Source organism: Mirounga leonina, unplaced genomic scaffold, assembly GCF_011800145.1.
Source record: "Mirounga leonina isolate KUSES-001 unplaced genomic scaffold, KU_Mleo_1.0 Mir_101664, whole genome shotgun sequence".
Classification (NCBI taxonomy): Eukaryota; Metazoa; Chordata; class Mammalia; order Carnivora; family Phocidae; genus Mirounga; species Mirounga leonina.
Window position 1 is genome coordinate 15,056,639 of NW_023270175.1, and position 27,237 is coordinate 15,083,875.

Sequence of the window (27,237 nt, forward strand, 5' to 3'; positions counted from 1 at the left end):
CTGTCCCATCCCCTTTTAGTATACCACTGTGGCTGCCCCGTTCTGATGAGGGGGTGGGAAGAGAATAGGGTGCATTTCTACATAGGGGTGATGGGGTGAGGGCCGGGACAAGGGCTCAGTTAGCCAGGGGAATCACTGAACGAGGGAATGAAGAGGAGACATGTCAAACCTGTCCTACTTTATTGGGTTTGCTGCGTAGATCCATCCAGCTTAGACAACTTTAGAGAATCTGCTTGACTTAAAAAAACTAACCATAGCAGCTGTCTTTATTATGTGCATATAACTTAAGTCATTAGTGCCTTCAAAACTCTGGTCTAAATGCTCTGTGTGGTGCCATCTATAATATTTGGGCTGAAGTGGCCAAAAAATGCAATCAACTGATCAATTATAAAATAAAAATGGGCTTCCTGGCTCCATTTCCAGCTGTGTTTTAGCATATGATGATGTTAAAATCATGGATTTCCAAAGACATCTGGGTTTGCTGCGTGTTGTTTGAGTTTTACACTGGACACCTGCTAATTCACCCAATATTGCTGGAGGGTCAATGAAGCTAAAAACATCTTCTGATGACTTCTCTGTTGTGGAGTGAATGTTCTGGATTCCCTGGGAAGTCAATGCACTGTAGGTTTCAGATTCCTTTAAGAATCAGCAAAGCATGCAGGACTCACCAGGAAATGACCTCCTCTTTTCTTTGATTTGATAGCTCCGTGCATTTGGATGGGAGCTCCATGCATTTGGTAAACTTGAAATTATTGGGCCATCTTGTATGGATGGTAGAGCATTATGGGGCCCTGATCAAAGGGTTAGCTCTAATACAGTTTCATGTTTTAGAACCTTAAAAACAAACATTTTGCATTGAAAGAAATTTCCTAATTAACTTCTGCAGAATTTGTACATTAAAACATCTTACCCTGCTGGAGAAGACTGATAAAGCAAACATACTACCTTCTGCTGAAGAGAAACTGTATTTAGAAGGAACTTGCTATTCTCATAAAACTTTTAATAGGAAGAAGTGAATCAAATTCTTTAATTACCATTTTATGGTTGGTAAAAGGGCAAATTACATGCCATCCATTTCTAAACTTCTAAATGTCTCTGGTGCTTTTAATTAAAGCTGCCATCTAGAAACTACTAAAGCAATTTTATGCAATTAGTTATTTATAGGTTACCATAATACACCACTCAAAATATGATTTCAGTGATTTGCAGTCCGTTTGTGTGTGATCTCTGTCATTTTTGTTTGGTGGGGAGGGGGTTCTTCTTTTTATTGGCTGAGGTGATTCTTCAGTGGAAAGATAAGAAGGATGTGACACTGAGGAGCTGTGATAAGGAAGCAGAGTTGTCTTGGCTAGTGGTCTAAATAAAAAGAGGAAGAATCATAATTCCATACTCTTTGTCTTGATATGTAGGGGTCTATGCTTCATTTTAGACAATGCTACAGAGGAGAAGTATATTACTCTTACTCCCTCGTCTCTCCCCACTTTGCCTCCATTCCACTAGATACCTAGCATTACATTTCCCCATGCTACCTAGAGTAGCTCCCACCTTGGCTTGGCCCCCTTGGGTGATCTCATCTATCCAAACACATCCATCCTGGGCTCCATGTCCTCAAGGCCCCCATAAAGTGTTTTAATGAGGAATTCAGGTTTTGCTCTCCCAGGCAATACCCCACGGAAGTTCATATCTGAAGAAAACACTTATGGAGTGAATTTAATGGTGAAACGGTGGACTGCTAAGGGAATGACTTTTGTAACTTATTCCATGGTTGGGTTACTATTATAAGTAGTATTGTTATTAGCAACAAAACAGCAAGCCTGATCATAATGGCAGGTGACATTTAACATGTCCATACTACATGCTGGGCAGTGCGCTTTACAAGGCATTTTACGTCTATTACAGAACACTGCTGTGTAGGCACTATTAGCTAGTATTCTAACTTCACAGATGAGGAAGCCGCAGCTCAGGGAATTTAGGTGACTTATTCAAGGTCACACATTTAATGAATGGTGAATCTGGGATATGCATCCAGTTCTGTTTGACTCCAGAAACTGGGAACTTCTTTCTCATGGTATTTGGCCTCTAAAATATGATCTCTGTGTTTGCTAGAATATTATGCATGCATGAAAATTAAAATAAATGCAGAAGAAAAAGTCATTTAATAATGCACTTGTAGCTTTATAAAACTTAAATGAACTTAATACAGGTTTCTCTGTATTAACTATTGATGTTTCCTGGACCAATTAGCCAAGGCTAAATGTATGTGCCTTTCTTTTGTCTGACTTCTCCACACCAACAGTTTGATGGCTTTAAGATTCTGACAGAATAGATAGAAAGTTCTCAAGTTCCAGCTACTGACATAATATAAGGTCAAAATCTTTTGACCATCATAGGCAGATGCATTGGAACAACTGCGGGGAACACATTAAGCTCTTATTCTGGTTGCATCAGAGGCACTAAGTCCTCCGGTATAGCTGCCATAAACTGAGAGATCAAAAATATAGTTTAGGAAAGAAATCTCCAGAAGTGGACATAGCACGGGATCACTGAGCAATAAAAGACAATTATTTTTTTTTTTTAAAGATTTTATTTATTTTTTAGAAAGTGAGCGAGAGAGAAACAGCATGAGAGGGGAGAGGGTCAGAGGGAGAAGCAGGCTCCCCGCTGAGCCGGGAGCCCGATGTGGGACTTGATCCCAGGACCCTGGGATCATGACCTGAGCCGAAGGCAGACGCTTAACCATCTGAGCCACCCAGGCGCCCCTAAAAGACAATTATTTTGCCTGAATTTTAAGGCTTGGTCAAAACACATTTTCCTCAGGGCACCTCTGATTCTAGGACAAGGTTGTGGGAGGAAAGTTCTCATGGAAGATGCCTTGACGCTGAGCTGGGAATTTGGCCCTGGGTGGTAGAATGTTGAGCCTACCCAGAAATCCTTCTTCACTAATCGGCTCTCCCAAATCTTTGCTAACCTTACTTCCTCATTTTTAGCAGAACAGATCAATTCTTGGAGAACACCGAAGCTATCAGAATGGAATACCATCAACCTTCTAGTTCCTTCTACCTACAAACTTACCTTCATCACTACACCTACCATTATCTTAGGATGGTTTCTCCAATCTCCCCTCCCTTTCAAGGCCTACTCCCTCCCAGTTTCCTCCAGACCTGGTTTCATCATTTATTTTCTGTCTTCTGTATCTTTTCATTTACCTATAACTAACACCGTATCTCCTATAGATGAAGTCTCCCCTGAGCACCCTGTCCTCTCACTACTTATTAAGGTATCTCTCACATCTAAACTTCTCAGAAGAGCGATCTTCTTTAGAAGTATTTATTTTCTGTCCTCTTATTGGCTCATTAAATTACTAAAATTTGGCTTCCATCCCTACTGCTATTCAAACCACCAATATCAGGGTCAGCAATGAACTCCTCATTGCCTAATCCAATGGCTACAAATGTGTAACATTTCATACTGTTTTCCACACCTTCTTGAAACAATGATTCCTTCACCTTCCTGGATACCAAGCTCTCTTTGTTCACTTTTCTTTTCTTATGAAGGTTTCTTCTCTGTCTCCTTCATTAGATTCCCTTCCATTGCCTGTCCTATAAATATCAGTACTCCCTATGATTTCTTTGCCCCAGCCTCACTCCTGCGTGTGCACTACCCTGTCTCCAAAACAGTTTATCAAACATGCATGCATTGGAGGATTATGTCACTCTCTCACTTCAACTCCTTTGCCTATAGGATAAAATCCAAACTTCCTGTTCCTGCCCCTGCTCTTCCTATTACCCTTGGATATTTTTACTTCAACAATACTGATTTATTTGCAGTTTCCTGAATGTACCACTCATTTTACTCAGGTTGTGGCTTGCCTGTAATTTTGGTGAGCCCTGGCCCTAGTGTCAGTCCAAACGGTTATGCCACTGTGATGGATCATGTACTAAAGGAATTGAGGAAAAACCTTACTGCTCTCCATTGCACAGGAGAACCAAAGGAACATTCTCGCACCTGTTAGTGCACTATACTCTCTCCCTTAGACACTGATGACATCAGCAAGATGTCACCGCTCATCCTTCCATGAGCCCCAAATTTAGCTTTTCAGAATAGCATGTAGATGCCAGGGAAGTCAGTAAAGCTTTAGGATCTAACTCAGATATATCTGGGTAGGGACAAAAACCAGATTATTTTATCTAGACTTTATCTTACCCAGATTTCTTAATTGTTAATAAAGTTAAAGTGACTCCTGTATGATTAGTGTTATGAATACCTTAAAAACACTTCTGGTAGCTGTCAAGATTTAAGGATCATTTCCCTGCTAGGGAATGGCTCAGGAGCTGTTTGCACTCATCTGGATATTGCCCAAGTCCTGCTGAGTTCTCAGGTCAGTTTGTTTAAAGAGGCACATCGAAATAGAGATATAAAGCTTGGTGAGGTCCAAGAGAACCAAATTAAGTCATTGATTAATTTCATCTTGTCCAGTCACTCCTTCACCCTCTGTATCTACTTAAAAAAAAATAAATGTATTCAGCTTGTCACAAATTTTATTTTATATTCCCACCTAGTACCATTTCACATTCTGCTTAAGTACTTGGTCATCTATTACATGACTCATTAGTTTGAGTTCTCTGTAGAATTAAGGAAAGTTGCAGTAAAAATAATAAATGGAACCTAAGTTTCAACTACATCATCCATGCATGTTTTAAAAGCATCTTTCAAAGTCAATTCAAACTCATACAATGCCAGGGATTAGCACACCATCAGCCTTTTTGCTAAACTTTTTTCCTTGCCCCATTACATTGAAGTATTGATGAGTAAAATGGCAAATGTTTCTCTTTATTGGGATTCAACTCAAAGTGCATAAAACTGGATCTGATAAAGACTTATTCCCAGGAGATGCATCCAGGGGCTATCTTATATGAAATTCTACTCAGGGAGACTTCCATTTCCCCTTTAAACAAAATGTGTAGTTACCAGTTGTAATAAAGAAATTTAATAAAGTTAAGGTTTTCTGCCTGCATCCCTTAAGAAAAAGTTGGTGAAGTTCTTAACTGCAGAATCTTCCAAAGAGATGTGACAAGGTTTCCTGAAGATTTATTTGAATAATTACATTTAGAGACTATGTAAATGCTGTGCTGTCTACTATGAGTACACTGCTGGGTCAGAAACCTCAGAAAAATAGTTTTAATGGGAAAAAGAAACTCAACTAAAATCCTATATCTTGCAAATAAAAATAAAGAGCATTTTCCAATATTTCCTACCCTCCCAGAGAAACCAACAGAGATCATGGATTTTAGCTGAAAGACAGGCCATGAGGTATAGTGAAAGCATCATAGGTCTTTTTTTTTTTTTTCCATCATGGTTTTGAATTCCAGTGTTATCTGGAACCTGTGTGAACTTGGGTACATTTCTTAACCTGTCTGAGTCTCTGTTTCCTCATCTACAGGACTGGGGGAAATGCAATTGACCGTGTGCATCCTTGTGAAGATTAGATGTACTGTATTGGAAAGCATGGAGCGCAGACTAAGTTATAGCTCTGGTTGTTGTAATACACTGGAGCTGGCAGGGAGATCATCCCACACCCTCAAGTTGACAACTGATACATCTCAGGATCCCATGTTTAAATGACTAGTCCAGTGTAACAAAACTAGTCAATGGCACCATGAAGTCTATTTTAGTGTTCTGGGAAATGAAACCACAGCGAGGTCCAGTGACTTACACAGGGTCATCCAGAAAAACACTAACTACATGGACTGAACAAGAAAGTTTAGGTTCCCTAACCTGACATTCATCACAATTTGCTGCCATTTCTCAAAAAAAGAAAAGAAAAAGAAAAAATCCCATGGCTTCTGACCTTTTACCTTCTGCTGACTGGTTTTTAATCCCATTTGATAATTTATTCTGACTTTAGGACGAATGATCTCAAAAGCAAATTTCATTTCATCCTATTTTTAGAATAGATTCAGAAAATAAATGAGCTGTCTTGCAGATTAACATTTATTTGACTTACCTTGCATAATTAAGGACATGTTGGAGAGCCTGCCTATAATTGCAATATGTTGCTTGTTAAAGTCTTAGAGCAAGCTCTTTTTCCTAACCTAGAAATTGTACTCCCTAGATGTACATTTCCATTTTCTACTGATCTACAGCTTTTCTTTATTAGATTCTAGGTGAAGAGAAAAATCAAACCTCTCCTTAAAGAAATCCGTTAAACATTTGTTGTCCTTCTAGGGGGGAAGGAAGAAGGAGCTGATGTGCATGGTGGTTGTAAAACAAACAAACAAACAAAAAAAGCCAAAACACAAACCAATTGGTCTTTCTTGAGAGATAAAGAACCTGCAGGAGAACCTCAAAGACATCATTAGCAATTAGCAATACTCTCCCCTCAATTTGCACACTGTGTTTTAAATGACTTCTTGCATGATTTTTCCTTCTTCTACAGAAGTCTATGAAATTGCCCTGCAGCATCCCATATAATGAGAATCTCACTTCTGATTCACAGCCAAGGGTGAGTGCTCTCTATATTCAGCATGGAGATAGGTGCCATAGCGAGGCATCTAAGTGTTCTGACCAGCAATCTCAAGAGCAATGGATGTCTGGACACAGGTTCTGCCATCTGAGTGATTTTGAAGATCTCTAACAGGGTCTTCAAATACTGTTAACATGGTTGAAGAAGACGTGGTGGATACTGAGTGTGAGTCACATGTTCCCCTCCTTTAAACATCCTCGTTCACTCACTGGATCAGAGCAGATGTTGTCAACATCAGCTTCAGTATGCTATGTGAAAGCTGTCTTGGCTGGATTAGACATTCAGCTCTCTGAAGCCTCGGCCAGATGTTCTTAGGGCCCCTGCCCGCTTTGGGATGAATAAAGTGTACTGGATTATTATAAAGGCCACTCTTGGATAGAAAGATGAGTAAATCAAGCCAAAGGAAAATGTACTACTAGCCATGACAAGAAGAAAAACTTAGTTTAATATTAACTTTAATAGATATATAAATTTTGGCACTCTCATTACTGATGCTTTAAGAGTTCATGTAAATCCTGTTCATCAGGACTCTATTATTGCTGCTTTCCAAGCAAAAGAAAAAAGAAAAAAAAGCTGCAGAGAACCAATTATTTGCTCTATTTGGAAAAGCTGAGATATTCATCCTTTACGTGGCAGGTTGAATGTGGTAGGTGAGATGAGTGGTTTCCATATGAGTAGCAACTCAGGAGGATGTCAATTTCAGGCACAATACAAGCTTGATTCCTCCCTATTTCTTATGCAGAAATCCTTATAATACCTGCAAGAGTTTTAAACCTGTGTTAAAGGTGGGACCTAGCCCGATACATTTCCTTGAAAGATGAGTTGATTATATGTTGCATTTGAGTTATGCATTCACTCATCAAATATTTATTGTGAACCTACTATGTGTAAGGAATAAGAGCTGGCACAAGAGAAGAAACATATTAAAACACTTTACCATGATACTTGGGGGGCTTATATTCCTTTAGGGAAAAAAGGCCATATTTTTTAAGCATGATTGAAATTCCTTTTAAGAATACTTGATATAGATAAGAGTGACCTAACCAATCAATTACATGACAAGTATGTATAGTGGATCCCACACTGTACAAGATATTGCTGGGGAGGTGGGGAAGATTTGAAAGAAATATTAGATATAGTTTCTCAGCTCAAGTAGCTTGCCTCAGTGATAAAAAAACCTCCTATTCATGAAAGAATTGGAAAGTAAAAGAAGACAAAATATAATCTAGTAGTAATTGGGTGGTGTAGACCCTGTTAGAGAAATTCAGATTTAATGTACTGGGGTTAGCCAGAGGGGCTTTACGAAAGACATAGGACTTGAATATGGCCTTGAAGAAAGGGAAGGCTTTAGACTCTGATTATAGTTGGAATTTAATCCCCATATGGCAAATGTCAAATAGCTAAAGAGTAACCTCTTAATATTTGAAATAATAAATGACCATCTAACAAATGAAACACATTGACCTCACTATATTTTTTGGCATGGAAAAATGTTCATAATATATTAAGTGTGAAAAGCAGATTATAGAACAGCATTCTATACTATGATTCCATTATTAGAAAATAAAATATATGATATGCATAGAAAAAAGTCTAGAAGGATATATGCCAAAATATTAATAGCTGTTTTCCATATGTGGTAGGATTATGGGTGACTTGAATTAAAAATATTTTTTTCACTCTCTTTTTTCTAATTTTTCTGTAACCAATGTGTTTTATCTGTGTAATAGTTTAAAAAGACCACATTGGCTTCTTAAAACCCACCAAATGAATACTTTATAAAACCTACTAAAGTAAAAGTGTTTCACACACACACACACACGCCCACCCCATCATGGAGAAGGAACAGAGAGTAATGATTAAATAATTAAGGAGATAGGGTGGACAATAAATATATGATAACAGATTTAAAGTTGACTGTCCTGCTTAGTGGCCTAAGATGGGAATATGATCCCAAGTCTACAAAATCATGAAGCTGATTGAGAGAACACAGATTTATTCACAAATCCCAAGCAACAGAATTGAGGATTGGCTCTTGAAGACTGAAGAGTAAATTTAGGACAGACAAAGTAAGGCCACATTCCCACAGAAGGCAAAAACAAAACAAAACAAAACAAAAAACCCCCCAAAACACAAAAAACCCCAAAAACCTAAAACTGGAATTTGTCATCCTAGGCGGAAAGGAAAAGAAGCATTTCGAATTTTAATAACACTTTTGACTATACGAAGGCATATTACCTAGAAATTAGCCCTGACCATGCCTATCTCTTCCGGGATGGACTTCAGAGACAATGTGTGTCAGAGGCAATATTGAGATAGATGGACTACATTATGGCAACAGTCTTAGGATTTTGTGAAGTCAAATGAAATCTTTACATGACCAAAGGATTTTTTTTTTACCTCGAGGGCTGTTCAGTGAAGCTTCTGATGCTCTCCCGCCATCTCCACAGTGACTCTGGTCAAAGGGAAGGCACTGATCACCTGTTCCTGCCACCACTTCAAAATTCTTGGACAGATCTTTTGTTTCCACAAGAGATTTCAACCTGTAGACTTTTCGAGTGTTGGTGTCTGATAGATAAAGTGATTCAGACACAGGGTCCATAGCCAGATAGTATTTGTGAGCAGGACTTGTGCTAAGGAAGAGAAAAGTAAAGTTATTCAAAGAAGTTTGTTCAATATGCATCCCCTGGGGTCTGCCTTTTGTCACAAATGGAAAGTTCTCTTAAGAGATGAAACAAAATAAATGTATCTTCTTTCTCATGTACTGAGGAGATGGTACTAGTTCGGTTTTCTAGTAAGGGGTCTGGGTAAAAAAAAAACTCAGTGTGTACTGCTAACCTGAAATGAAGCTGACATTTCAATACCATCTGGGGGGCAGAGAAAGAAGCAGAAGAGAGAAGATCCTGGGAAATAATTTTTTTCATCAATACCTTTCATACCCGCTTCTCCAATTACCTACTAGATGCCTGCCTGGATGGCTCACAGTCACCTCAAACTCAAAAAATCCCCAACAGAAGTTCTTCTCTTCCTGCCTTCCCATCCTTCAGAACCCTATTTCTTCTCTTCCAGACTTCCTACCACACTGGGGGCCCTACCAGCCTCCAGGCTCCTGTTGTAAATTGAAAGACGTGTTGCGTACGGAGGGCTGTGCTGGAGATGCATTGTCAAACTTTTCCTCTCCAAGCTTCCTTTTTTTAGCTGACCACCACACTTTTCTAATCCATTTTGTCTTCTTTCGGGACATAATAGAACTGATTATATATGACCTTTTTGGGGGGTTATAATCACAATCAACTGTACCTTTTAAAGGTGATGTTAAAGTTACCTTGATTGGATTTTGGTATTCCTGAAACTCTTCAATTACATATTCGTATGGGATCTCTTGTGATATTTTTATCTGTGTACATGGCTGAGCTCATTCATTCATTTTGATTCTTCTTAATTCCATTTTTACAATTGCTGGAGTAATATTGGTTTGGGGGATATTTTGCTTGATCCTAAGGTTGGATTCCCATCTTTAAAAACCCTAAAAACTTTTTAACATTCCTTGGTATGGTAGACAAGCCTCTTCACTTAGTAAATTCTCACATGCCTTTTAAGGCTTTACTCAGGCATCATCTCCTGAAGAAAGCCTTCCCTAAATCTCCAGTCTGGGTTATCTGCACTGCATTTACCTCTGTTTTGGGGATTACATATCGTATTGATTTTTTTTTCTTTTTAAATTTGTATCCCTCAATAGACCATGCGACCTTGGAGGAAAGCAACCTTGCTTATCTCTGGCTATGACTGTCAAGTGTGACAACAGAAGTAGAGGAGGAAAGATATGAGCAGAGAGGAGGTACATGTGACCTACCAGTAGCTGTGATATCGTATTAGCATTTTTTTTAAAGATAAACTGAAGTCCATACTTTACTCAGATTTCCTTAGTTTTTTGCCTAATGTCCTTTTCCTATTCCAGGAGTCCTTCTAGGATACCAAATTATATTTAGTCATCATGTCTCCTTAGGCTCCTCTGGGCTATGACAGTTTCTTAGACTTTCCTTGTTTCTGATGACCTTAACAGTTTTAAGGAGTATTGGTCAGGTATTTTGTAGGATGCCGTCTACTAGAATGTGTCTAATTTTTTTTTTCTCCCGGTTAGACAGGGGTTATAGGTTTTGGAAGGGAAGATCACAGGGGTAAAGTGCCATTATCATCAAATCAAATCAAGGGTACATAATAATCAACATGACTTATCACTATTGATGTTGACCTTGATCACCTGGCTGAGGTAGAGTTTGTCACGTTTCTCCAGTGTAAAGTTACTCTGTGAAGGCAACACTTGAGGAGTAGGGAGTTATAATCCACCTCCTTGAGGGTAGAGTGTCTACATAGACAATTTGGAAATCTTCTATATAAGAGCATTATCTCATCTCCTCCATTTATTTATGAATTCAGCCATTCATTTATAGCAGTAGGGACTCATGGATATTTGTTTTATTTTTTGTATTAAAACCCAATGCTACTTTATTTTGTTGCTCAAACCCTTTTGGCATTAGCCACCGGGAACTCTTCCGTTGGCTTGTGAGAACTTTTGACGTCCATCCACCAGTGTGGAGTTTTGTTTTTTGTTTTGTTTTAGCCCTTCTCTACTTTTTGGCACTACAAGATGCTCCAGGCTCATCTTTTATAGTCCCTCCCCAGTACTGGAATGAATCATTTTGCTAAAGACCCCTGGTTCCTTATGTTGGAGAATGGTATTGGAAACCAAGATGTGAGTGCTGGGTGTAAGTACTATTTTTTTTACATCTCTCCAAGTACACTCTAAGCTCTTTGCAGGCAGGAACCATACTCATCTCTCTATCTTCAGTGCCAACAGAGTGTCTGACAGGGTCAATGTTCAGTTACTGCTGAACTAAACTATAGGACATGAAACTAACAAATACACAGAAGTGTTCAGGTCTTGGCTACCTAGCCCAGCAAAATGGCAGGGAGAGGGTCATCAGAATAATTAAGTTGCCCCTAAAGACTGGTATGTTTCTGATTGTATTTGTAATTATATTTGCCTTCTAAGTATATCTGTGTATGTTAATGATAGTAAAGGTTAGCAGATACTGATTTGAGACCCAGTTTATAGTTTTAATTGGAAAAAAATCAGATCCATTTGGAATACTTGATTTTTTTCTACTTACCGTCACTTCATCAAATAAGAGAATTCAGTAGATTCCAGGGACATCTTCAACCCTGGAACCACCATGACAGCTGCTGTAAATAAACTGTAAAGGGCCCCAACAGACTCCAGAATTGATTTGGCAGTCATATCAGACAAGGCATCTCTGTAGCAAAGACTGCTTAAATAGGGGTTTGAGTAAAAGTTTTTACATATTCAGTTGAATTTTTGCCTTCAGAATAAAATTTCTCCAGTGCCCTTAGATCTTTCTAGAATAAAAGGGGGTCACAACCCTTCCCTGAAACAACATTCAATATTTTGGTGCCAGTTGGTGGAAGTTTCAACTGAGCAAGATTAATCATGTGTTGTTTAGGAAAAGTCCATAGGCTATTTTTCCAAGAGAAATGTTATTCGCAGAAAACCACTTTGGAATGCATCACATTCATTTATTATTGAATATCCCCAATGTGCCTGTGAGGGAAGTTAAAATTATCATTCTCCTCAAATCTCAGCTGGGGAAACCCAGACACATAGAGGGCTTGCCCAGGGTCACTAACAAGCCTATGCCCTAACCGAGACTAGATTAGATCATATGACTGTGTGTACAAAGTACCTTCCGAATACTTTAGTTCTGAAGGTGGCAAAAAAAAAAAAAAAAAAAAAAAGAATTGGTGTTCCTGCGCTGGCCTTTAGAAAATGGAATAGTCCAACACACAAAATTCAAATCTGATTAATGTTATTTTCTTGACAGCTAACAGTCAGGAAGGTCTCCTATATTGATATGTAATTTCTTGCCATTTCATGCCATTTCCCAAGTGCACTTCAGCTCTTTGGAGATTGGTTTCTTTCTACTTTTTAAAAACATGCCATATCCGAGAAAGAAAACCGCTGGACTACATTTCAATTTGTTCTAATCCCTTGTGTCCACATGCATATTGCAATTTGAGATATGAGAAGATTTCTTTTATAACTTCAGTGTTAGACTTATTGTCACCTTCTGGTTAGCTTTACATTCGAGCAATGCCCTTCAACTTAGCAAAGATCACTTCATTCATGCTAGTTAAAATCACATAAATGGGCAATTAATGCTTATCATTAATACTGTGCAACACTTAACCAGTAAGCAATTTGACAACCAACTTAATTTGCTTAAGGAATCAGTTATGCCAAAGTAGCGAGGCTGATTTTGTGCACTGGCATTTAGGAAGTGGCATCTCCCAAACGAAATCCAAATTAAAAACCCTATCAGTGCCATTTTGATGACAATTGGCATTCGGAAGTGAACAAATTCAATTTTCTCCTTTGCAATTTCAGGTAATTTAGAACAGTTTTGACAAGTGTAATGCATAAACAAATTGAATAGAAATGCTCATTATGATTAATTTCAGGGCTCTGTGCCATTGTCGGTAAATGGTTGGTTTAAAGTTTTTCTATTATTTCTTTTTGGTGGGAAGAAATAGAAACCATGAGGTCACACAAAGGGAAAGAGGAAAAATCTTATTCAAGAAGGTCATCGTGGTCACTGTCTCTTAATACACTCATCAACTCTATTTCTGGATCTGGGAAGATTGTCGTATCACCTCTCTTTCTACTGCAGCTTGAAAACACTGAATCTATTTGAACTTACAGACTCATTTGTGATATCACCTAAGGAAAACATAATGAGACTTAAGGCTTTGCTTTCCCAGGAAGTACTGAACCGCCAGGTCTCACTTATTTTGTTTTCTTTTCAATATAGTCTGATCCTCCAGCAAATTCCCACTTAGTGGAGCTCTCTTCTTTTGTCAGACACTTACCTGAATCCTAACTTCTAAATGTGCTTTCACATCATTCCTTTCACCTTATTTAAAAAGTAAAATCTCCCTGTTAGCCCATTATTAGGAGGTTGCCTGTTAGGCAAGAAGGGGCATTAGGTAGCTGCCCGTGTGGTTTGCTTACCTATGTCTGGTATCTCTGTTTCTAGGGTGCACAAGGTTATCCACGAGTGGCAAGTAAAAACAAATAGAGAGTCATCAGTATAATTCAACAAGCCAAATCCAACCAGACCCACCTAGTTCTAACTCTGTCTGTGGCTATTAGAGACTCCATAGGGAACATTTCATCAGACGTACAAGCCAAAGTGGACCAGATCCTTCCTGGCTTCTTCTCTTAAGATGGCGTCAGGGTGATTGAATATCCTGCCTGGTGGGTGGGCAGAGCTTGAAGGCAGTTTTTTCTCTCTGGACCATCTTCATCAGAACCACCTGGGTTCCTGCCCCATGTGCAGTTTCCTGGGGTTCTCCCCACTCATACTGAATCAGAAACTCGAGGTGGAAGAGGGGCCTGGGAATTTGATTTTTAACAAACTCAGCTGGTGATTCTGATACAGAATAAGGTTTAAGAACCACTGGGCGAGGCTTTGAAGAAGTAGCCACTGTAGAGGTTCTGACTATTCCAGACTGCTTTGAAAGCCACTTTACCAAAATGTAAAATCAAGCCTTGTGTGCAATGGACATCCCAAATCTAGCCCAAAGCCACTTATATGATCTCAGAGATAAGATAGAGACATCTTTTGTGTACAATAGCACATTACTTAGCAATATTAAAAAACTTAATGAAAAGTATGAAGGTTTTCTCTTAGACCAGGGCAGAAGAAGCAGAACACTTTGGGGGCCCTTCTTTGGTAAGCCTCTTGGCACAGGGTACTCTGGGACCTGGGATGAGGCTTCTCACATTGGGGACGCAGTCTGTGTACAGGCCTGACTTTGGGTCAAATCTGCCCAGAAGTAAAAGGCTATAATCATCTGTGAAATACAGGCATTTTAATTTGAAAATCCTTTTAAACCTGGCCCTTTATGTCATTTAAAAAAACATGAAGGTAACACATCTTTTTATCTAAACTAGAAAATGTTCTTATTCTTCAGAATGTCAGGGAAAAAGAGACGATACAAAATGATTTCATCTGAAGCTATCTGCTCCTACTGATTCAACTCGTTTTAAAGAAAATTCTTTCTGGGATTTTAGTAGTTGGGTCACAGGTCAGGATCCACTGACTTTTCTCATTCCCTGGCCCTCCTCAAAAGGGTAGGCATCCTGTGGGTTGACATAAAAGGTCATAAGGTAAGGCTGGGAGCTCTGATTAGAAACCTGGCCTTGGGCATTTGGACCTCTTTGTTTCTTTATCACTAGACACTTGCTTGTTTTTGTGGCCTCTAAATTAGCAGGTGAGTGTGCTCCAGGCTGACTCTAATCATTTCCCAAAGGAAGTTTAGTTGTGGAAGTACTAGAAGGACCTCATTAAAACATGGCTTCATCCACAACAGATCCTCCTGGTACAGAACAATTTGTGTGGCTACAAAGGGTTTTGAAATGGTGATGGCAAAGGGTGGGGAGGAGAGTGGTTTGACTTTCTTGTAGCTGCTTCTGATCCTGCCAATAATGTCACTGTGAATTTGGAAAGATGTCCCATATTATGCAGAGCAGCTTCTCTCATTAACATCTCAGAAGGAGGAAGTGAAAATGATGGAATTTATTTCCAGTGTGTGACCTTGTTCTGTCTCAGAATTACTTTTAGTTAAGGATTTAGGATTGAGCCACCACCAAAGTCAGTTTGTTGTCTAGCTAGCAACTGACTACCCGCTGAGGCGCCAGTGTGAGCTCTTCACAAGTGCACGGGCCCATCAGTAGGCACTGCCACCTGGCAATCGACTGACTTGAAGCTGGCCACGATTCAGGAGGAGAAAGGAGCAGAACTGCAAATCGTTTTTGAGCAAGAAATGCTCCCCATGATAGGGTCTTTAAGTCGATCATGGATTTTCTCAGGATCAAGATGATTAAAAGGGCCATCTATTCTTTTTTTAATTAAAAAAATTAATTGAGATATAATTCACATACCATAAAATTCACCCTTCCACAAAGTACAATTCAGCAGTTTCTAGTACACTCAGAGAGTTGTGCCACCATCGCCATCATCCAATTCCAGAACACTTTCATCATCTCAGGAAGAAAGCCCATACCCATTAGCAGTCAGTCCCTATTCCCGACCTGTCCCAGGCCCAGGCAGTGACGAATCTGCTTTCTGTCTCTATGAATTTGCCTATTCTGGGTGGTTCATATAAATGGACTCATAGACTATGTGCCCTTTTGTGTCTGGCTTCTTTCACTTAGCATCATGTTCGACCCATTCCTTTTCTACTTTTGTGAGGTGGGGGATGGAGAAGGAGAGACTACGCCGACTATGGAGTTGCTGCCTGGTGACCTGGCCTCGTGAGGTAGCCTGGCCTGCTCTGTGGTGGCTGTAGCACTTTACTTGTTTCACATGCTGTTCTCAGCGTCTTTCCTTATGCTTAGCCAGAAACATTTGATGTTCCAAAGCGGGCTTCCCTCCTTACTCATCTTTCTGTGGCATTCTTCCTTCGAAGACTGAGTTCCCACTCCTGCTATTCGCTGACTTCTTAGAGCTTCTAACTCCAGCAACCGTCACCTAAGCCTATCCTCCCTCACACTCTGGCTCTGTTCCTTGCCCTTCTCGCTTCTATCTGTCTTGTGGTTTAGGGCCCTGCTTTCAGCTGGCAGGTTCCTTGGAAGACAATCCGACAAATGAATCCATGCCCAAGGACCAATGATGATTTTAGCTTGATGGGTCATTCTAACAGAGGTTCCTGTGTCGGGGACTCTTAGAGATGCAGTGTCTCAACTCAAAGGAATGCAGTTCTTAGAGCGGGAATTTGGGCACTGTGGAAGGCCAGTGAAGATGTTTCTCGATCACGCGGAGGGAGCCGTTGAGTGCTACCACTAATATATGAGCTCACCCTGGCAAGGTCACCACCTATTTCATCTATATGGAGTGTTTCTCCATTTGTTGCTCCAGTGCTGCTGACAAAAGGATAGTTCTTGGTCATTTCTCAGGTATTTTCCGAGCTCTCAAAGTCTGGGCTCCGTTTGTTCCTTCAACAGAGAGCTGTACAATTTCCCCTGCCCTTCTGCATGCTAACTGCCCCTAAGTGGGTGCTATTCCAGTTCTACTCGATCCCTAGTCAGTGACAGGAGTCAAGTCCTGAGAACGATGGAGGAAATATTAACCAGTCACTGTAAAAGAAACAGTAGAATCTCAAGAGACATTTTTATGTCATATTGACATTCGTCAAGTCCAAATTACTCAAGGTACCAAGAAGCATTTGCCAGGCTCTTATTTTCATCTTTCTTTCATTTTAAGGGAAGGACAAAATAAAGATCTGGATAATATCAGCATCTTGAACAATCACAGCATGAGGTCTTTATAAAGAATAAGTCATTTCCAATCATGCTTAATAAGTTTTCTAATAGTTTTGTGAAATTAGAAGATGAGAGGGAAGCAAGGGGAATATTCAGATTTGAATTTTTGCAAAGCACTTGACATGGTGCCTCCTATTTTTACCTATAAAATTATTCCTGTTAGTTTCAGAAAACTGAACCATGGCCCTGAGGCCATAATTCAAGGAAAAAGAAATGAAGTCATTGTTGATGAGAAATAGTTGAAGGACTTGGGGATGTTGAGATTGAAGAAGAGGAAGCTCAGGAACCTATGATGTCTGTCTTCACACACATGGAAACGTGCCAGAGCCTAACATCTGCTGCTACTGAGTGGATTGTTTATGAAGGTAGATTTCATTTCAGCGTAGGCAACAATTTTCTAAGAGAGCACTCCAAAGATGCAATGGGCTGTCTAGAGGGGTATTTAAGTTTTCTGTTAACTGAAAAGGATCAAACAAAGTAGATGTGATCAAATGTCAGGCATGTAGTGGGCGCCATGTTGCACCAGATACCTCCATGGACTTCTCTAACACTAAGCTCACAAATCTGTGATGTCACTTTTGTGTTACTGAAATTTGTGTGTGTATGAAATTTTAACACGAGAAGTAAATCCACAGGGATAACTAGACTTAAACTATCTCACATAGAAATGAATGTATCTTTATAAAATTCTTCAGAGAATGTATTTTTGAGATTCCCTTAGGTCTAATTACTTATATAATGATCTTATAATCTTCCCTTCTTTATTATCTTACCTCAGTTTCCCACTGGAAGGAAGCACTAAGATGTGTATGTGTAGATGAAACCTGCAGTCAACGGGCAAAAGGGTACGCTATACTTTAAATAACAAGAAATGATATTGTTGCTCTTGCCAAATTGCCAATGATAATGACAGAACTGACTTTTCCTTACCCTCCCCATTCAGCCAATGGTGGGGCCAGCTAGAGGAAATAAATGATTGGCAACCAATGAAAATGAAATTATTTCTGAGGTCAGATGAAAGAAATTCAATTAGGGACAGTTTGGATCAGCAGAGCCGAGGAAGGAAAAATCTATGTCTTCCAATCTTTGAAATGTCAAGGGAAACCTGTAATTTTTCAACGTGGCCCACTACGAAACAAGAGAATGGAAGAGAAGGAAATCTAGAAGGGCATCCAGTAGCAGCAAGCTTTATGCCAGAGCAAACAAAATGTCATCAAACTTTGGGCTGAGAACTATGCATCTGAGGATCTTAAAACAAGTTAAACTATATAAGACATGTAAGAAGATGCTCAAATATTAACTTAAAGTCAATTTTATAGATAGAGAAGTAGAGAACAGATGGTTAAGTTATATAATGAATAACCCTGACAGAAGGTCAAGATCTGGAATGTTCTCTATCCCTTTCTGTAATAACCTATTGACAACATTGCTCTTCCATTCACAGCTTTAAATGCAACCAATAACATAATGACTATATTAGTCTGTGTTTCCAAGGAAACGGATGACTCAACCAAGTAAAATGACTAATACGCACTGGGAGGGAGGGAGGGTGGTGGCAGCAATGAAATCAATTGATTTTAACAAAAAAAAAACTGGTACAAAACGAAGTTTCTATCTATATGCAATAGAATCCATTGAACATTATGGTTCTTAACATAGCGAAGACTTATTGTATCAACTTATTTCTCCCCAGGAAGTTTAAATCTGGAAGTTATAAAGCAAATATATAAATTTGCCAATCATATGCCAAAGATGCAATGTACACAATATAGGTTACTGATCAAGCCAGACACTGTTTTTAGGTGAATCTAATAAGAACTATTATTAGTGTCTGAGTAAGTATGACAGATAATGTTTGCTGACATAAACTAGTTTGATGGTTTTGACTATAGGAAAATAGGGAGTTACCTATCAATTAGGTCAAAATGATCATGTAAACTCAATCAGTTTATTTCTCTGATGGCCAAGCACAGGAATGTTAGAGTAGACAAGGGAAAACTATTTTTTTCCTCCTTGAACCTAATGCAAGAGAGAACTATTTTTTTCTGTTTGAGATGAATCCAGGGAATCGTAACCATGAGTCTATGAAAGGGGTAGGTTCCTGGCAGGCGGGGACATGCAGGGAGAGAGGGGAAATACGGGACCCCTGAAAACACACGTACAATTTTGTGTGAACGTGTTTTTTTCTTTCTCTGGGGAGAGGGCCCATAGCCCTCCTTAGATTCAATCCCTCCTGAGAATTAAAAAAAAAAAAAAAGTTAAGAAGAACCGCTCTAAAGGATGTGAGCTCAGAAGAGCTAGCTAGAGAGATTCAGGCTAAGTGAGAGAACCTGGGTGTGTGAGCTCAAGGCGTGCGCTTGCCTATGTGTTTGAAGAGCTGTGACAATGTGAGAGAACAGTACTGTGGAGTAAGACTGAAGAGAGGGATTGGACAATACTTCACACTGCCAGAAATGGATTTTTCTTTATACCAAGAAAATCACTTTGCAATTGGGGCCCAAGTTATGCTATTTTATTCTTCGAATGACTTTGTGTTGAAGGTCATAAGGTACTTTGGACCAAAATGCAAATTTGTGAACTGTTAAGGATCCCTGAGCAAAGGAGAATCTCATCAGTGAATGAAAATTGCTCCACCTTAGGTAAATTTGCATTTAAATCACAAAGGAAAGGACTAAACTTAGCTGGGTTTTCTTTGTAGTAATATTATTAGTCTTAGTATTTGTTTTTCTAGCTAAACTTATGGGGTTTTCCTTTGGGGAGTTAGCTACAGAGGGCTAGCTATATAGGCTTTATAAGGTTAGTGAGGTCTCTGTCTACTTGATAGCTAATATCAGCATGGCTAGAAACATTCAGATGGTGAATGAATCGTGCAGTGCACCATCAATGTTTGGCATCGTGTAGATGGAGCATCCCTAGGATTTTGAAAACAATGTTGAATGTTGTATAAATCATTTCTAAATCTGGGCATACAACCATCTTGGCCTTCCTCATTGACTTTCCAGTAAGTAGGTGCCCAAAGAGATATACTGCTGGAAATGACAAGTCCCCATGAGGTGTGACACCCTAAGGTATATGAACATTTGATTAGGGCAGGGTGCTATGACTTAGTACTTCTCTAGACTCTCTAGATGTACTTTATCTTTATAAAATCGTAATGTTACAGTCTATTTTTTTTTTATCAGTCAAGGGACTTAACAGCTTTCTTCTCTATGACAGTGTTTGTAATTATAAATAAGAAATGTATTAAAATTGGAATGAATTAATGTGAAAAATGGATGGGGGCTTGGGACTGGAAGATGTCCCCAACTAGGTGTGGAGGACTAACTCAGTCTGAGAAAAAGGAGTTAGATTCCAGAGCAAGCATGAGAATCTGAAAAATTTCAAGGAATGTCCTCATGTATTCAAATTTCCATGCTTGTGAGAACATAATGTTAAATAGAAATGACCCAAGACTTCTCATATGTTTTGATTGGCCTTCACGGTGCTTTGTACATAGAAGTTGCTCCATCAATGTCTCTGTTCTCCCAGTCACTATTTTTTTTTTTTTTTTTTTTGGTCACTATCTTTCAGGACAATGAGGTGATACCTGAGGCAACAACTGTTTTATGGACTAGTTTATAGGATGGCATCAAAATCTCTGGAACAGAGAGAAACTTTCAGCCTAAAGTTCCCAAGGTATGTGTCAGGGATGAAGCTGTCATAACCAACTGGAGGGAAGACTCTATCCACTTATTTACCCAGGAGAGAGGAGACAGGTCTGTCTATCCTCACTGGAATGGTAGGGGATGCTTCCCTTTCCTAGGACTCCAGAGGGCATATATTTGTGTCCTGTAGCCTCAGAAAAGGAGAAATAAAGCTGATTATGCCATAGTCTATTTAGTTGTAATCTTCGTGTAACTTCAGAACACGGAATACCAGAAGGTATGAATTCCTTTCAAAAGGTGTCAAAATACTTTGTACTCTCAAGAAAATTCCTAGAACAGAGTGAGAAAGTCTAACGATGAATGCTTTAATCTTTTTTTCCCCCCAATGGAATAGAGCTTTTAAGTGTAAAAAACAAAACAAAAAAACCCCCCAAAAAACAAGTTCTTCTTTCCTTATCAGGGCACACAAACACAGACTTCCATTTTCTTTTTTATGAAGTGACCACTTCAAAAGATTGAACCTGGAGAACTTAGAAAATGTAGCCTTTTGGATCTGGCATTACCTCTACCTGCTAGAATGAAATAGATATTTTTGATCATCTTCGTCATGAACAGCAGAGGTTGAATGACTTACCTGAGTACTTGGACGTACAGAGATCCATGTCAGTGATGGCAATGCCCACAAGGAAGGCCACACATACAGGGGTGTCAACACTTCCTGGGTCTCCAAAGGAGTGGGCATTTTGACCTATGTCCTTTGTCCCTATTCCTGCATCTCAGCTCAGGGCTACAGTATGGGCAACTGCACTTTCTGCTCTTTCTGGCAATGTCTTTCTCTTCGTGTTATTGCATTCTTGCTTTTTCCTTATCTGCTAAGCAAACAGAGATTAGGGAAGACTTACCTTAATTCCAAAATACTAACGGAGTTTCCCGAGGGAAATATTCGTCTTACAAAATTAAAGTCGCCAACATACACACTACCATCAGGGCCAGAAGCTAAGGCAACAGGAGCAAAGAGTTTGTTGTTGTGAGCTGGGCCATTGCAGTTGGTACAGGCTACGCTTCGTTGGTGTCCATTACCCATTATGGTTGATATGACTGGGGGCTGCTGGGAAATGAACATATTTTCTCCATTCCCTTTATGTATGATTCCTAGATTCAAGAAAAAAAAAAAAGAGAATTAAAAAAACAATTACCACACAATATTCTCAGCAACACTTTAATCTCTCTCTCATTGCTCAAAGTAGCATTGAGCTTTGGCCTGGCATCAAAGAACCCAAGAGTGAAGCACATCGCCCATAGTTTTGTTTAACCGCATAGCCACAATGAACAGTAGCATAACACCTGGCCTCAGTTTGTCTACGTGTGATATGGGTTAATACATCCAGGCCCTTTAGTGTCTGATTCTAAATGCCTCAATAAAGCGTTTGATGAATAACTTCTAATGAGCTCCTATTCACTTTGGGCTCTGTGAATCATCAGTGGCTAATTTTTCATCTCTGGCCTACTTTCTCCTGATGCCCAGCACACACTTGTCTGACTTCAAATTACCCTCACTATGCAACTGACTGGTTCCTGAAAAGGAAATATCAGTCAATTTTAATATTAACCTTAGCAAAACACCATCAGGAAGGTAATCTACTTCTGTGAAAAGAAAAAAAAAATCATACTGCTAGAATGTACTTCAAAGATATAAGAAAGGAACTTGAATTTTCCACTCTTTTGGACCATATCTCACTATTATCAGTGCAGGAAATAGAGATACTGACTTATGACAATGCTGGAAAATACTGTGTAATCATTCTCTTTGGGCAATCTCATCCATTCTCACAGTTTTAACTCATATCTCTATATGCTGAAACTTTCTCCTGTCCAGAGTTGGCACCTGCCCTGCAATTTCCTGCTCGATCGCTCCACTTGGATGCCTCACAGGCCCCTCAAATTCAACAGGTGTAAAAGGGAACTCATTATTTTTCTGCTCCCCCTACCAAACCCTGCTCTTCCTCCTGTGCTGCCTACTCATCTTAGCAGTGGTTATCACCACGCGTGTATTCACCCAAGTTGGAAATGTGGGCATGACCATGGCTCTTCTTGTCCTCATTTGCTATGCCTAATTCATTATGAAACCCACTTGGAGTCTACCTCCTGAAATATGTTGAACCAGTTTTGTCACCTCCATTCCTATCACTACTGCTTTAGTTCAATGTTTCTTCACGTCTTGGTCTCCCGGTCTCCACGCATACCTAGCTCCAGACCACCCCCCCAACTCTTGCCATTGAGATTGTTTTAGTGTGTGGCTAGAATCTTTCAACAGCTCCATATCCTCTGTAGGATAAGGGGCACATTCCTTATTATTAGGGCATTCAAAGTCCTTCATGACTTGACCGTTGCTTACTCTCATCATCCTCTTATTTGTATCTTGAGTTCCAGCAATAGTGAACTATTTACAATTACTTTCACATTCTTCCATTCCATTCTGCTTTTTATATGCCCTTCCCTCTGTCCTGAAAGCCCTCCTCATCTTGTCTGCTTGGGGAACTCTTACCTATCTTTAAAGCTCAGCTCAATTTTTCCCCAGCGCTCTGGTCCTGGCAGAATGACCACGGTTTGTTTTCCATAGCTCTGTTATAACACCGACTATGTTGTATGATACAGTTTTCATTACTTCTCTATCTTTCCCATTAGAACATGGGCTCCATGAAGGCAGACCCTCTGTCTTACTCTTTTCTGCATTTTAGTGCCAACCACTGTGGCCAAGTCATTGTAAGAGCTCAGTAAATGTTTAAAATAGGCTTTGAGTCTCTTGTAGTGTCCTTGTCCAAATCCCAGTGCAAACTGCTGAACCTGGGCAGAAAATCCCAGAAACAAGGACTACTGTACCCCAGTCTGCTCACAATGAGCCTGGGCAGGTAAAACATCCATGTTGTGAGAAGACATGCCAACATGTCAGACGGAAGTCACTGACAGCAAATGAATGAATATAGTAATCTTGTAGAGTTTTCTTTTTTTCCCATGACCCTTGCTTTCTAACTCCTTGGATTGCCTGTTACTCTCCCTAAACATTTCCTGAAATGTCTTCCTCAGTTTTCTTTCAACTTTTGGTCCCATAGTCCTACATTAAGCACCACTGATCACTCTGAAATAGGAACATTGTTGGCAAAAGTAAGTAAGAGGGTAAAACATGCACAATACTGTAACACCAAATATGTACTTGGAAGGGGCTTTCCAGGAAACAAATCCCATACATAATACAGCCTTTGGATTTCAAGTCTAGGTATTTTGACTCTCCCTCCCAAGGTGATTTCTGGCTGTTTTTTCAACATATGATCTGCAGGAGCAGCTATGAGTTTATGCCCCAACAAATTGGTCTTTTATGGCAGAACTGTGAGATATCTCGAGGATCACTACTTTCTTATTAATTTTATTAATAACTTTATTAGGCAGTAAAAAAATTTGTAAGATTTTGAACAGTTAATTAAGATTAATAGAACTGAATTTCATCTTGCAAAAAACACTTAATTGCAGTGTGATCAACACTACAGTTTAAATGAATTGGGAGGAAGTGAATGAGAACTGGGATGACAGTCACACAACATCATCGAAAAGAAACCTCCTGATGATCACTAACTGAATATCCTACCAATGAGACTATGATATGTTCTTGAACAAATGAGGAAGCCAACTCTTTAGCATGTCTGTATTTCAGCAATGCATTATAGGGTATATCATTCAAAAATATGTCCAATTATTGGCTTGGAAATACCAGATTTGCTATTAACATCTATTTTCACAGGTAGATCTCCATCTTTTTTTGTATCAATATAATGGTATAGTTAACAATTACCTTCAAAATGACATGTTATTACCAGGCTCCTGGCAATTTAAAAACTAAAGATGGCTATTCTAAACCATTCTTCTAAGCCTGCAATTCTAAAACTCCCCTTTTCTATTAGAAAGCCCAGCACTCCATCAAAGAAGAAGAATGATTAAAGGAAATAAAACATAAGGCAATGTACTTTCTGATTACATCTCAACAATTGATGTCTTGCTTTCATGCAAGGTACTAAAGTGCCCGTGTACTGAAATTACCATTCCTGTTTAAAGCTGAAGCAATCAAAACAAAAATGGGCAAACCCCTTTTGTATTGCCCTGGAAAAATAGATCATTTTGAAGGGTGTTTTTGTTGTTTCAAGAATCTGTTTAACCTTCCATTACATAGAACTGGGGCATACCATCTAGCAACAATGATTTAACACCAATTCTTCTGCAAAAGGTTGCTTTGAAAATATTTTGTTTATGTTCCTGGAAATCTTGATCAATTATTGCTGCCTCCCTTCCAGTTTATTCTGCCACACATGCTCATTTTGAAAACAGAATCAAATGGTCCTAGGACAATGCACATTATTTATATGAAGGCCAACTTCCTGCTAAGGATTGGGTGTCTTGTTGACAGTCAACAAAGAAACCCCACCGAATGGGGCCTACTGCACATTTTCTCCCCTAAGTTTTCCTTTTCTCTGTCAAAAAGCCAGGTCTGTTGTATAATAAGTTAAGCATACTTTTAAACGCACTACTCATACCCTCTTGCTACCTTGCTCAGAACTTCTTTTGAAGCTTATAAATAAGTTTGAAACAAAAATTCCCCTCGGAAGCCAGTGGGTGGTGCTTTATGCTGATTTCAAAGAAGAAACCATTTTTCAGACTTATGAACAACGAGGGACACAATACATATTTCTCTTAGGACTTGACTGAGAGGATATAAACACAAACTGGGAGATATGCCAGTGTGATCAATGGAAATTTACTTCCCCTCCCAGTAAAACCATTTGTCGACAAACTACTGCCCTATTTTGGAGGCTAAGTTAAAAGAAATTCTTTATCCATTCAGACAGATGACGATACCCAATTAGTACCCTGGATTGTTTTCTCTAATAATTTTTTAACACTCAACTGGAAGGATGCACTAGGAGATATGTTTGATACAAGATATACTATAACAAATAGCTTATCTCTGTAATAGATGATTCACGTACACATTTTTATTCCTCATAATTTTAAAGAACTGATTTATCTTAAAAGGTAAGGACATGTACTCTCTGTAATCACTAAGAAGATGTATTTTGAAGGAATAATATTGAAAAACACAAGTTCCTGGTGTTTTTTTTTCTTCTCGGAAAGTAGAAACCATCTACATATATCAGGCATAATATTTGGAAACAATTCTCCACAACCAATGGTTAATTGTCAGGTAAATATAATTGCTGCAACTAAAATGACAAATGGTCTGAAAACACTGCCTTCTAGAAACTACCCACTGCATAATGATTTTGGAACCCAAGAAAAACTGAAGAAGTGAATGGCAGCAGACATCCAATCTAATTACAGGTATCTTTTTAACCAGTGAGAGGAAATTGGGGGAAGATAGATTCTTGTTTCTAATCTGCCATCTGTCTCAGATCAAAAAAGCAGGATGCCTAAAGAGTTAGGCTTTTTCCAGAAAGAAGCAGAGTGGGGGAATTTGGAAAGCCGGTCGCTCTTGCCTTAATCAGTCAGAAAAACTGTCTGACCTGAGGGGGAAAGAGCATTGCTTTCTAAATTGGTCTTCTCAAAGCTGCTCCTTCACACTTATCATTCCTGCTTCTAAAACTGCCTTTGTGGGTGGGATTTAGACTTCGAAAACATCCCAAGAGAGGTGTTCGTGTCCAAGGTCAGGCTGAAAGGCAGTGGCAGAGCTGGCTTCAGATCTGTTTCCTGGCAAGTGTGACAAGTTCTTGGTTAGAAATACAACGTGCCTACAAATGAGATGATACAATGAACAAATGTTCCTTTAAAAAAAAACTATCTAAAATAAGGTTTCTTTCTCAGAATAAAATTCTCAGAAAGAGACAGAGCAGATTTAGTGGGGCTTGGGGTGAGCACAAGGGATCTTTTTGGGGCAACAACAATATTCTAAAACTGTTGTGGTGCTGGGTGCACAACTCTACAATTTACTAAAAATCATTTAAGTGTACATTTAAAGTGGGTGAGTTGTATGGTGTATAAATCATACTTCAAAAAAGGTGTTAAAAAGATTCTCAGAAAGAACTCAGTACCTATTGCCTAAAAACTGATTACTGGCAAAGTAGGGCTGGAGAGAACACATCTGTGGAAATCAGGGGGGGGCCCCAAAGCCAACTTTCTCAATGGCTCCCCTCTGCTCTGAATTTCTAAGCCTGTGTGAAGCAAATGGTAAGAGGACATAGGGTTGGGAGCACACAGCTGGGGGCTGGTTCCATCAAGGTCATTTCCCACTTTGTGCTTAATGTCAATGACAGGCATTTGAAAGAGACAATCCATACAAGCCAATAAAAGTGAGTGGAAAAGAAACGGTTGCTTAAAATGTCAAACTCTTTCAAATCAAAACAAAAAACCTCATAATTTAATAAGTGGCATCTGCCCTTTCATTTTTGTACTTTTAAAACTGTGATTCTCCTTTTGACAACAGAAAAAAGTTGACATTTTATATCTGTGCCTGAATCTTTGCTCTTAAAAAAACAAACAATTTGAAATGGAATTTAGAATGTTCCTTGAAAGAGGGGAAGGAAGGATAATGAAGGCATATGGCAATGGACTCATTTACCTTTGGGGTCCCACCCTGGGACTGTGGTAGGTGGTGTCATGTCATGGTT

The 27,237-nt window shown here is 39.3% G+C and overlaps 1 protein-coding gene across 1 annotated transcript in view; it reads right to left on the minus strand.

The window, feature by feature from the left end:
• The window catches only part of TENM1 (teneurin transmembrane protein 1), a 785,358-nt gene that overhangs the window by 89,664 nt on the left and 668,457 nt on the right, over window positions 1-27,237 (minus strand). The window contains exons 22-24 of the mRNA XM_035008354.1: window positions 21,472-21,721; window positions 13,611-13,631; window positions 8,924-9,156 (exon numbers count right to left, since the gene is read on the minus strand). Coding sequence (XP_034864245.1) covers window positions 8,924-9,156; window positions 13,611-13,631; window positions 21,472-21,721 — 504 coding nt within the window. The remainder of the gene's footprint in view (window positions 1-8,923; window positions 9,157-13,610; window positions 13,632-21,471; window positions 21,722-27,237) is intronic.